Below are 13,610 nucleotides of genomic sequence, written 5' to 3' on the forward strand. Positions count from 1 at the left end.
CAATTGAACATTACACACTCAGGACCCAAGCAAGGCACAGCTGGTGTGAGCAAATCACATCATATAACAAATGAGATTCAGAAAAGGAGATAGAAACTCTGTCAAAAAATCAGGTCAGCTTCAGCATCTCAAATATTAATAGCTCATCCCAGACTCAGCTGTTTGTCACAGATAAATTCACATTAACTTCTTTCTCTTGTGCTAAAAGGTATGTTTAATCTGAGCGGCATCCTCACATATTCAATCTTTAAGAACTTTGCATGCTACTGTGGCATTCATGTGTGCATGGTTGGGAGCATATGTGCTTATGTGTATATATGCATTTGTGTATACTAGGGGAGATAGATATCAGTGTATAAATAAAAAGAATAGTCAATACATGACTAGGCAAAGTGTCTGTGGAGGAAACCAGGTAAGACAGAACCCAGAAAGCAACACTGAAACTGACCAAGTGTGTGAGGCCATTGGTGTGCAATGAGAGAGGAGCAAAGTGCACCCAGTGACATTGTCATAGGTACTCAAGGTGACCAGCGTTGATGGTCAAAAGCACAAGGGATCAGAAACAGTCCCTGGGCTCCAGCTTTCCCTTGAATGATCGTGAATTCCTTTATGCAGAAAGTGACATAATGCAGTGTGTTCTAACAGGCAGCACTGTCTACTGCATTGAGAACAGACAGGGGGTCAAGGGAAATCCAGATCTTTACCTAGAGGATGCTATGAGGTGCTGCAGTTGGAGTAGGACTCATGGCTGGGTGGCAGAAGTGCAGGTTGTTATCCTGAGTGCATCTTGAAAAGGGATTTATGAGATTCCCAAGACAAGAAGAAGAGGAGTGGGAGCCTAGCCAGGTGTTCACACTAGTGACCTCACCAGTAACTGCCACCCCAGCTACTTGGTAGGCTGAGGCATGAGGATTTTATGTTCAAGGCTGGCCTGGGCAACTTAGTAAGACCCTGTATCAACAAGTAAAAGGAGAGGAAAGGTTGTAGCTCAGAGGGAAGTTCTTAGCATGTGTAAGAATCTGGATTCAATTCCCCAAATCACAAAAAAAAGAACAGAGTTGGGGGATGTCAAACGCCAGCTCTCCTCATCAGCACACAGCTGAAGAAATATACCACAGCTGCAAGGGCCCCAAAGCATTCATCATCTGGAATTACGTTGAGTTTAGATGTGACCTTAGCTATCTCAGTGGCAAGTTCATAACTGGCATGCCCTTTAGCAGAGGATGTTACTTCTGATGATCCAGATAGAGAATCTGAGTAGAGTAGGTTATAGTGAAGGCCAGCCACTGCAAGGAGTAGGAAAGATGGTGGAAAGAATCTGGCCTTCAACATCAGCAGCACTGGCCAGGCATTATGTGAATACAACTGCCTGGCTCTGTGGACATGGAGCCCAGGGTTTGGCACAGGAGCTACATGTCAACCACAGAACAAGGAGGGCAGTCTCCCTCACACCGTGATGCATGTTCTTACAAAAGACAGCCCACTGTAACATAGCTTGACAATTCAGGGGAGACACAGAGATGGAAGTACATTTGAGTGGGATTCCTGAAAGTTCTGTTCTGCAGAGAGAATGCCAGAGCAAAGAGAAGGACCTCAGGAAAGTTTCCAATGCAGGAAGGAGGCTATTGCCTGCTGAGCGACAGATAGGAAAGCCCACACATGGTTTGCCTGTAGGCTGAGACTAAAGGGCTTCTCAGCCATGATGCCCACCTCAGAGACAGAGCTGTTCTTTACCTGCAGTGGGAAGCCACAGGTCAGGCTCCTGCAAGGAGCTCTGTGTTATTCTGGTACTCTGAAAAAAAAATTCCAGTTCACTGAGCTCAGATGTGAGGGAAAAAGTTAGGGGGCTGCCAGAGCAGGGGTGGTGGTGGACCATAGCGTGGATGGAGTGGATGTTTAAGAGACAGAACACCTGGAAAAAACCAATCCACACTTTCCATGGACTTGGTGGCATAAAACTCTCAGGAGCTGAGGCAGGAGAATTGCAAGGTCAAGTCCATCCTATGCTACTGAGTTCCAGACCAGGCTGGAAAATTATCAAGATCTTTCTCAAGCTAAAAAGCAAAGAAATGGCCAGGGATATAGATCAATGTTACAGAATTCGCCTAGCATTCATAAGGCCCTGGATTTATAGTCCTTGGTACTACAAAAATGAAATTTTTTTTTTTTTTTTGAACAGAAGAAACACTTCTGAAAAGCACCAGGGAGGTAACAGAAACTGAAGCAATCAGGTTTAACTACTTAACACCAATGGCAAAATTCCAACAATTGTGATGCTCGTGCTTAAATTTAAATGCATTTAGGGTGGCAGACAGTATATTGAAGCCTAAAGAGGTTGTGCTACAGCTTCAGGGGTTAATCAGAACCCGACAATTCCTTACTTGTAGGGAAATCTCAGTCTTCACATTTACATGAAAATGACTTAATCAGATTTTCAGTAGATTAGGACTAAATGGGTGTTATCAGGGAATGTGACAGATTCAAGCATAATCAGAAATCTCCACAGGCATTCTGACTGAATTGTCCTGGGCTCTGTGTGGAAGGAACAGAACAAAGTCAACCAGCATGTGCGGAGGGGGGGGGCAAGGGGGAGTGGAGGTGGAGGGGGGGTAGGGTGGGGGATCCTGGGACTATAGGTTGTCTACACTGTTACTAACATTACAAAAAGAAACCTACAGAAAAAAAGGTCACAACCAACTTTCCCTCCTTCTCCATTTAAGTAGTATTGTTTTGTATAGTTATGAGGATACAAAATCTTGCACGCATGGTTTACTGCTCATAGAGAGCTTCCTGAGGACTGGAAGCAGTCAGAGGAGCAGCTAGAAGCAGCACTTAGCACAGCCTATAGAGCTGCTCCATTTCCTTTTCCTGGCTGGAAAAGGGAAAGTCTTGGAGACAGGATCAGACAGACAGATAATCTACAAATCTTGTTCGTCCTGGAAAGATCCCCCACTCAGTCAGGTCAACAGGAAAGTGCACAATGAATGAAAAAAAATGAAACAAAGGGAGGAGGGCAAGACTACTCCTGAAGTCTAGAGAAGATTTTTTATTGTAGATAGGATAGAAAGTGGGGAGAAGGAAGAGTCCAGGCTGAAGATGGCTAGCAAACTAAATCAGACCATGAAAGGAGAGACGGGGAGAACTGGAAGAGATGAGCCATCGCCGGCCAGGAGAAGCAGCTAAGGCCAAGAGGTCAAGAGAACTGCATAGCTAAAATGACTGGATTATACAGGGCCCAGGCTGGGGGAAGGCAAGGGAAGCACAGTACCTGGAGGGAGAGGTTCGGGGTAGGTAAGGTGCTCATAGAAGCCATAGGTACTGAATGATGCCAGGAGAGCCGGCCAGCATCTGCTTTGACATATAAATGTGTACTCCAGCCTTTTGTGCCAGGTTTCTGAGATGGAACACACAACCTACCTTCAGAGTACTAGTTTACACTTAACTCTGAAATTTGGAATTTTGCAGAATGTGACAGATAACCTTCCCAAGATGAGTCTCACTCTGTGAAGCTCAAGCCCAGCCATCACCAGGGCCAGAAGCTTCCAGGGACCCATCACTTGCAACATTTGTGATCTTGAGAGGGGATCCCAACGTCAGCAGGACACAGTTCTGTGGGCACTCACATGTATCTGGTCATTTCCGAAGCGCTTCTGGATTTCATACAGCAGGCTGCTGTCGTTAAGCTCACTGAGTGTGGCTAGGTCATCGCTGGGAGCAGGAGGCATGAGCTGGACCTGTGGAGTGGAGCAAAGGCCAATGTGATCAATTTTAGTCACTTTCTGATCAGTTCTTGATGAGGTGCTTCTCAAACTCCTGAGACCATGTGAGTATGACTCCATTGTTAAAAGGCAAGATGGTGAAGACCCAGCCTGTCTCCATCTTAAGGAAAGGCAAACTAGGTTTGTTCCTGTTTATGATTAAGTCTGTTTCTAAAGTATTGGGCTATGCCCCACTTGTAACCTTAACTACAAATGGTTCTGTACTGCCAGTTTCAGGAATAGCAATCATGTCTTTGTTTCAAAAAGTTGTTTGTAACCATTATGAACAATGTTTTAAGACTGCCTATGAGTACCTTGTTAGGATTATGACTACCTTGCTCTGCCCGCCTTAAAACAATGTCTTTGTTTCAACTTGTTATGTGTGCTCTGCCCCTGTAATCCTGCCTGTTTTGCCTATCAAATTCCCCATTTGGGAATCCCCTACCCTACCCTGAGCTATAAAAGCCTTGTCTTCCTCTCAAACCCTGCCTTAGCAGGGAGGCAGCCCATGTGTACATGAATAAAAAAGCTTGCTTTAATTAGTTGCTTATTTTAAATAATTTGACCATGATGATTTGGATCCATGGTCTTTCTTCTCCCATGTTTGGGATTAACAACGGGTCAAGGAAGAGAAAATTATTCAGATGAGAATTTGTGTTACATATCTATAAGTGTCTTGTGTGCTCGTGCGCGCGTGTGCGCGCGCGCGCGCACACACACACACAAACACACACACACACACACTACAGGATATCTTGATGCCTTGAAGACCATTAGATGTTGACTGACCCCTCCCATCCCCAAACTATAAGTCAGATCTGTGTGTACCAAGTCTTTGAATAGCTCAACCGACAAATCCAAGCATTTGTAGTGCTTCCAAAGCTAAGCCCTTGAGACTGTGTTGGGCATAGAAAGGCAAGGAGTTCAGTTTCTGATTTTTCACAGGACAGGTCAGGTCTCCATGGTAGACCCCAGATTTGGGGTTTGTGATTTTTATTCTGCTTTGCATTTATTTTAAGATAAAGGGATCTATGAGAATAGGTAACTGTCAGGAAGAAAAGTAACACAATCTGCCTTTAAAACCAAGCAACATTTCAATGACTCTTTCGAATAAATCCAGATGAATTTGGTCTTTTAATTAGAGTTGATCTAGTGGGCACAAAGCACGCTCTATAGTAGACACTTGGGATAGGATAGAGCAGCTTTGGCTCTCTGTCAAGCACAGGAGGTCACAGAGGAAGAATCTGAGGAGCCCTGTGAGCTGGGGAGACACCGGAAACCTCAGACGAAAGCCAGCTCGCTGTGCTTTCTGTGTTTTTGCAGCATGTTCTCCTTGAATTTCATATCTGTATCGCACACTGTATTATTTATTGTATGTTCCTTTGCTGAATAATTTAAATATAATTATCACTGTTTATCAGGCGAGTGTCTACGGAGTAGGAATCACTACACATCCTAAGCCACTAAAATTAGAACTATTTTCTTAAAGCTAGTGAATACATAACAAGATGGAACTTCCCTCCTGTGTCTCTGAGGCTGTGTCTTGCCCAAGTACTTAAATAGCAGAAGCAGAGACTCTCTCCTGGGCATCTCAAAGCTCAGGGGGGGGGGGCAAAAAACACTATGGATAGGGGTTCTTGGTCATTGGACACTAATCCGTTTCTCTACCTGGAAGCACAATATTTCAACAGAAGTGTGTTTGTTTGTCCATTGAAAAAACAATTTGTATAATATTCCTGGTCTCTAAGTTTCCAGCCACCAGCCACCTGCCCCTAAGACTCACACACTATGTGGAGAACTTGGCCCAATGTTAGCTCTGAGGTTGAGTGTGCAGCATTGGTGCACTCAGTTACACACTTCAAGGGGACTCCATGTCAAGGGCCAATGTGACAACTTCCGTGAGGGACACGCTGGAGGGAAGAGTGGACATTCCTGGGTGACCTCTTGCTAAATAAAAACTTTGTGGGTGACAATGGCTGAGAGAGCTGAAGGTTTGCTAGGAGTTATTTGGGGAAAGAAGAGTAGGTATAGGGAGCATTGTCTGTGCTGAGATCTTCCAGGGTAGGACAGAGATAGGCTCCATTCAAATACTTGACAGGGTTGATGATTAAGGAACAGAGAGGGGTCATGAGAGGGAAAGACTAACAGGACATAGGGAATAGAAGGAACCCAGAGAAGTGGATATAACATATTCTTGCCAAAGGCAGGCCCGAGTGGCCAGACCCCATATGGGAGAGCTTGAAGGCAGAAGGATATAATAAGATATAATAAGATATTCAGCAGGATTTCAGACTGAGAACAGGAAAAGGTGGTCTTCCTTCTTTCTTTCCTTCCTTCCTTCCTTCCTTCCTTCCTTCCTTCCTTCCTTCCTTTCTTCCTTCCTTCCTTTCTGCTTTTTTCTTTCTTGAGACAGGGTTTCTCTGTGTAACAGTCTTGGCTGTTTTGGAACTCACTTTGTAGACCAGGCTGGCCTTGAATTCAGTGAGATTCACCTGCCTCTGCTTCCCAAGTGCTGGGATTAAAGGAGTGCACCACCACCACCTGGCTAAGAGGTGATTTTTCTAAAGCCACATAGTTGGTGATTATTTTTCTTGTTGGTATAACCAAATACTTGACAAAAGGTGATTTAGAAGAATTTGGGCTCAGAGGGCAGGGAAAGGCAATCATGGCTGCAGGGAAGCTGTGGGAGTGAGAGCTCCTTGGTCTATAGTGTCATCCAGGACAACTGGGGGCAGAGCGGGCGCTTAGCTGTTGCCCTTTGCATTCATTAGCTTTTATTCAGTTGGTTGAAGCCACTCACACTCAGGGTAGATCTCTCCTCAATTAAACCTCTCTATGAAACACCCTCACAGACAGACCCAGAGATGTGTCTCCTAGGCCATTTCAAATCCCATTAGGCTGATAATGAAGCTTCACTATCAGAGTTGGTAAGTTACAAGTTGGGCTGGTTAGCACTGTGCAACCAGGAGTGAATGGGGGGGGCAGCACGCGATGAGTGGCTCCAGGAGCACATGCAGTAGTTCACAGTGTTTCTAGCTTATCTACTCTATGACAGGCTTTGTGTTAGCAGTTTGAAACACACGCGCGCGCGCGCGCACACACACACACACACACACACACACACACACACACACACACACACACACACACACGGGGAGGGAGAGAGAGAATTATCTTTCATCTCAGTATGTTCTCAGTTTACTGGAGGGAGAAGCAAGGGCATAAATAAGAAATCACAAGTACAGAAAACACACAGAAGAAAGTAGATCTTTGAAAAAGTTTGCTCCATGGTAATTTAGACTGTCCTCATTTGGGGCTATGCTGAAGGAATCATTTGGAAGGATAAGCCTTTTAGGATGGAAGGGGAGAACCAGGATTATGTGTGGGAAGCCCTTGAGGATCCAGTGTGGCTGTGTGTGGTAGCAAAGGGCAACAGGTATGCAGGAGCAGTGGTGAATTCCTCAAGACTACAGGAACGGCTACATAGCTCCAAGGGTTATGGAAAGCTGCCTAGGGTCATAAGTGGCTGGATGTCATAATTGACTTCATTTTTATTAAAGTGTCCTATGGCTGTTGGTGAAGGTAAAATGTGGACTTGCTGAGCCTACTTAATAATTTCCAACTGCAGGAAGCTGACAAAGGGAGGCCAGAGAGGAGGCAAGACTGGACATACTCACTGTGCTGGTTAGTTTTATGTCAACTTGCCACCAGCTAGAGTCATCAGAGAGGAGAGAATATTAATTGAGAAAATGCCTCCATAAGATCAGGCTGTAGGCAAGCCTGTATGACATTTTCTTAATTAGTGATTGATAGGGGAGGGCCCAGCCCATTGTGGGTGGTGCCACCTCTAGATTGGTGGTCCTGGGGTCTATAAGAAAGCAGACTGAATGAGCGATGGGGAGCAAGCCAGGAAGCAGCACTCCTCCATAGCCTCTGCATTACCTCCTACCTCCAAGCTCCACTTCTGCATTCCTGCCCTGACTTCCTTTAATGATTAATAGTTATGTGGAAGTGTAAGCCAAATAAACCCTTTCCTTCCCAGATTGCTTTTGGCATTGTCTTCCTTTTGAAGAATGCTTTGTTTCTAGAAACCTCATGTTAAATGGTCACTTAAAATCTATTAGTTTGCTAGACAGAATTATTTTGTCTCCACAGAGACCCAAATCTCAGCATTTAAGTTAAAAAATGGGCCAAGTTTGTGCTTCTTTAATTAAATAAGAATTTATTATTGCAGTGCCACTAGGCCAAGACAGATATTTAATAGCTTGAGGACAAATTAATGGTAACACAGAATAACTCATGCATAATCACTAACTACCGGGCATGTGAAGATTATAACTGCATCATAAAGATTGTGTTAGTAGCCTTCATTAGTGGCAACTCCAACCTATCTCAGATTCTACATACTCAGTAAGCCAATTAAGAAAATACTTCAAAATCATGGCAATAAAATGGCCTCCTCCCAAACATTTGCAGTTTCTTCGATTTATCTAAAGCAATTTAAGTTAAAGTTTAATCCTGAGAAGAAGATATCATGGTTAGTTTTAACTATCGATGAGACACAACATAGATTCACCTGCAAAGCGTGTTAATAAGGAATTATCTAGATCAGGTTGGTCTGTAGAAATGTCTACAGGGAAGTATCTTTATTATTAATTGAAGTAGAAAGACCCAGTCCATTGTGGGCAGTGATATTCCCTAGGCAGGCAATGTCCTGAACAGCCTAAGAGGTAGAGAAATTAGCTGAGAGCAAGCCAGTGAGCAATGATGTATTTATTCTCTTTGTTTTTGGCTGTGGGTGTGATTGAGTTCCTGCCTTGACTTCCCCGAAATGACCACTGTTGCTTGGAACTATGAGCTAAAATAAACTTTTGCTTCCTAACTTCCCTTTCCCAGGATATTCTTTCTCACAGTAACAAAACTGACACTAGAATAGAGGGTATTTAGAAATTGAATAAAGTATAGTACTCTGAATTAGAAACACTAAAACAGGTTTAAGAAAGAGTGTAGCTCTGCCATTCACAAAACACATGGGAAAATCATTTATTTCAGACATAGTGAAAGAAGAAAACATTAATTTCTGTTTCTCAAGCTTATAACTCTCCAAAAAGACCAAAGCAATCTGGCCTAAATTGGGTCTTTGAAAATTATTTTTATTTAAATTAAAAACGATCCTATTTTATATACCAATACCAGTTCCCTCTCCCTCCTGTCCTCCAATGCCCCCACCAACTCCCCCATCCCACTCCCCATCCACTCCTCAGGGAGGGTGAGGCCTCTCCTGGGGGAATCATCAAAGTCTGCCACATAATTTGTGGCAGGACCTAGGCCCTTCCCCATGTATCTAGGCTGAGAGAGTATCCCTCCAGAGGGAATGGCCTCCTAAAGCCCATATGTGCACTAGGGTTGAATACTGGTTCCATTGCCAGAGGCCCCATAGACTGCCCAAGCCTCCCAATGGATACCCACATTCAGGGGCCCTGGTTCGGTCTTATGCTGGTTCCCCAGCGGTCAGTCTGGGGTCCAGGTAGTGAGTCTAAAGTGATTACACATACACATGTACACACACACACACACACACACACACACACACACACACACACACTGCAACATCATAGCTACTTTTGACCTACTGATATATATTTAGATAATTGGAAGAAAGAGAAAAAATACTACTTAATAATTAAAGACATCTGAACATATTCGAGAATAAGATATAGGCTAATAATTGACTATAAAATTCAAACTTACCTAAAATTAAATACCAACTGTATTTATTAATGAGTAGTACAATGGCTACATTGACAGGAATTTTAAACAGAACCCTAGTCTATGCATTCATATTTGTCTTTGAATGGAAGGTAGCTGATATGGAAATGACCTTACAGAGTACCTGAAGAAGCACTGTGGTTACCTGCTCTGGCTTGTTGCAGCTGCTCACCATGATGGTCTCAGGGGGCCCGTCCTGAGACTCCTGCTTGCACAGACCCTTTGTTGTATCTTTGAACATAATGTCTTTCTCCAGTAAGCTGTCTTGCTTGGCAATTGGCAGCACCAGGGGACTGCTACAAGAAACAATCAATACCACAATTAGTTCTCTTCTAACAGTGTTGTATCAATCAAAAGCTATGGGAGGCTGGACCACAGAAGGTGTGTTTACTCAGATGAAAACATGTTCTATAAGCTGCAGGAAACATGCAAGTTTTCCTTTCATTTCACCTGCCATTCAGTTTCACTTCTCAAAAAAAAAAATCCAATCATTTCAACTCCAAAAGAAAATGTTCACCGAGATACATTTAACTGTAATAGAAAGATCAATACGTAATTTAAAAGCTGTTTGAAGTTCACAATTGAACTAGGCACTGTATTTAAATGTGCGAAGGGATTTGCCAACAAATGAAGAACATTAAAATCATGATTAAAATACAATGGGTATGGGATTTAACATATAGAACCATGGGCAATATTTTGAGTTTTTATTGAAATATAAACATTAGACTAAAAAATTGTTAAGGATAGTCGTATTACAAGTAGCAAAAAAATGCGTGTAATTCCAAACAGCTCAAACAAGGCAAAGAAAAAAATAAGCAAAAGTTACTTCATCACGTTTCATTTTAAAGTTTACTGACAAGAGAAAGACCTGAATTCATAATGTTCACCAAAAAAATAAGACTGAATTTGCAATGTGATGCTCTACTACAAAATTTAAGAACAATCTTCTTTAATGCTGGCATTCAAACAGAAATGCATGTCCCCTTTACCAAGGGCATGTATGCAAATAGTTGTGTCATGTAATATACAAGAGTGCTAATCATTCTAGGTAGAGCTGGTTGAGATTATTCTGTTAAACTTCAAGTATATCTACCTCATACACGGTAAAATTAATTCACTGTAGATATACAGTACAATGGTGTATGTGGATGTGCGTGTGTGTGTGTGTGTGTGTGTGTGTGTGTGTGTGTGTGCCTAAGCAAGAATGTGAGGAAGCCAGAGGTTGACATCAGGGTGTCTTCCTCAATTGCTACTCCACCTAGTTATTTTGTGACAGCATCTCTCTCTGTCCTAGTTAGGGTTACTAATACTGTGATGAAACACCGTGGCCCAAACTAACTTGGGGGAGGGAGAGTTTATTTCACTCACACTTCCGTATAATAGCTCACAATAAAAAGCAGTGAGGTCAGGAACTCAAGCAGGTTAGCACCTGGAGACAGGAGCAGATGCAGAGACCATGGAGGGTGCTGCTTACTGGCTTGCTCCCCATGGCTTGCTAGCCTGCTGCCTTTTTTGTTTTGCTTTTTTACACTGAACAGAATTAAAAGTTTTTAATCTATGGGGTCCCTTGTAGTGGATCAGTACTTATCCCTAGCATAGGAACAGACTTTGGGAGCCCATCACACATGGAGGGATACTCCCTGAGCCTAGACACAAGCGGGTGGGCCTAGGCCCTATCCCAAAGGAATTGACAGACTCTGAAGACCCCCTACAGAAGGCCTCACTCTCCTTGGGGAGCAGAGAGGGTGTGGGATAGGTAGGATGTTAGTTGGGGGAGCAGGGGAGGAGGGGAGGGAGAGGGACCTGGGATTGACATGTAAAATAATCTTTCTAATTAAAATAAAAAATAAAAAATCTTTTTATAAATTTTAAAACAGTCTTTTCTCATTTTACATACCAATCCTAGTTCCCATTCCCTCCCCTCTTCCTGCTCTCCCCACCTCCCCCCTACCCCATCACTCATCCAGTCTTCAGAGAGGGTAAGGCTTCCCTTGGGGAGTCAACAAAGTCTGGCACATCACTTGGAGGCAGGACCTAGCCCCACACCCAGCATCTAGGTGGAGCACGGCATCCCTTTAAAGAGAATGGGCTCTAGAAAGTCATTTCAAGAACTAGGGATAAATCCTGGTCCCACTGAAAGTGGCCTCACAGACTGCCCCAGCCACACATCTGTCACCCACATTCAGAGGGCCTAGTTTGGTCCTATGCAGGTTATCCTGCTGTCAGATAGAACCCAGGACCACTCATCCCAGGGATAGTACCACCGCAATGGACTGTCCACCCACCCCCCCAAATCAGTCACTAATTAAGAAAATGGGCTACACTCACTAAACCTGAGTCTTGTTATCTTGAGTCAGCTAGCTGTCCAGCAAGCCTCTAGGATCCATATCCATGTGTTGCTAGCCACCCAGAGCTGAGTGATAGGCACACACCACAAAAGTCAGCTTTCACAGGGATTCAAGGGATTCAAACTGAAGTCTTCACGATTTACCCACTGAGCCACCACCCCTGTTCTAAGTCAATGGTACCTGGCAAAAGTGTTTACAGACTTGTAATCAAAATAACTAGTCACTTAGAGAATTTGTTATCATTCTTTCTTGTGCCCATTGGAATCAATTGATCAATTATTAAACGTGTCAGTGGCTACTCACTGTTTCAGTTTTTTTCTGTGCTGTTGCAGGGGCTTGTGTCTCTGTAGTTCCCACTTTCATTAGTTTGAAGTTAGTGATGTTAGGGACTTTCCTAAAGACTGGCTGGTATGTCTTCTTCGGAAAATATCAAAGGTTTTGGCCTGCTTTTTTTAATTACATTTTTTGTTTTGTTGTTATTTGCTATAGAGTTCTATGAATTCCTCACACATTTTGGATATTTATCCTTTATCACTTATGAGGTTTACAATGCCAACTCTTTCTTACATAAAAATTACATTTATTTGTTTATGTAATTATTTATTTTTGTGTGTGTGCACGCGCGCGCGCGCACACACACACACACACACTCACCATGGCAATTATATGTTGGTCAGAGGACATATACAAAATTTGAGTCTTTTCTTCCACCATGTGGGTCTGGGAATTAAACTCAAGTCAGTCATGAGGTTTGGTGGCAGGTGCTTTTGCCTGCTGAGCCATCTTACTGGCCTCTGGTTGACTGTAGTTTTGTTGGTAGAGAACTTTTTTGGGCTGTGCATATATCTTTTGGTGTGGTGTAGTCCTGCTTGGGATGTTTGCTTTTGTTTCTTGTGCTTTTGGTGTCATACGTGAAAATCCATGTTGAAAAACTCCTTCCTCATGCTCTTTGTGGGGTCCTATGCTTTCTAATCACCCATCTCTGCCCTTACTGGCTTCCACTTTATTTCTCCACAAGCATAAATTGAAGAACCTGCTCAGCCTTCGGCACGTAGTAGTCACAGGGCCACTTATGGAGGAGGCCATTGTTTCCCTACTGTGTGTGTGTCCCTGCAAAGGCCCACACTAGTTCAAGTCTATTTCTGCACACTGTCTATTCTGTCCTATTTCTCTGACTCTTTCCAACCCAGTTTCATCCTTAGTGAGAGGGTTTGTAAATTAGGAATTAAAGAGTTTGAAATTAGGAATGAGATACTTCTACTTCTAGCTTTATTCTTTCTCAGAAATGATTTGGTGACTTTAGCCCTTTTGTAGTTTTAGTCAGTGTCTCTTTGGTATAAACTGGGTTTAAATCCTTTGATTGTGTTGGGGGTCATCCCTCTGTTTTTTAGATAATGTATATTGTATATTCTGGATACAAATCCCCTTAGATGAATCCTTGAAGATTTCTCCACCTACATTCCTGTCAGTTCATTTTCATAACAATATACTATTTTTTTCCTCTTCAGTTTTTCCTTTCTTATGTCTTATCTAAGAGTTATTTTCCTAGCCCAAGATCAACAAGGTTCACTCCTTCCTTAGGTTTTATTCTGGAATATTTAGCTCTGTGGTCCCCTGTGTGTGCCCTCATGGCTCTCCAGTAATCATAGCTCAGAGTTTTCTTTTACAGCTGTCTGAGTGTCTCAGCACCCATTTTGAGAACAAAGCCTGTCTTTCCTCAACTAATTAGCTG

The 13,610-nt window shown here is 43.1% G+C and overlaps 1 protein-coding gene across 1 annotated transcript in view; it reads right to left on the reverse strand.

Moving 5' to 3' along the window:
- The window catches only part of Myo16 (myosin XVI), a 319,471-nt gene that overhangs the window by 218,487 nt on the left and 87,374 nt on the right, over positions 1–13,610 (reverse strand). Inside the window, exons 9-10 of the mRNA XM_027387882.2 lie at positions 9,673–9,823; positions 3,624–3,734 (exon numbers count right to left, since the gene is read on the reverse strand). Coding sequence (XP_027243683.1) covers positions 3,624–3,734; positions 9,673–9,823 — 262 coding nt within the window. The remainder of the gene's footprint in view (positions 1–3,623; positions 3,735–9,672; positions 9,824–13,610) is intronic.

The sequence above is a fragment of the Cricetulus griseus genome (assembly GCF_003668045.3).
Source record: "Cricetulus griseus strain 17A/GY chromosome 1 unlocalized genomic scaffold, alternate assembly CriGri-PICRH-1.0 chr1_1, whole genome shotgun sequence".
NCBI classification, from domain to species: Eukaryota; Metazoa; Chordata; class Mammalia; order Rodentia; family Cricetidae; genus Cricetulus; species Cricetulus griseus.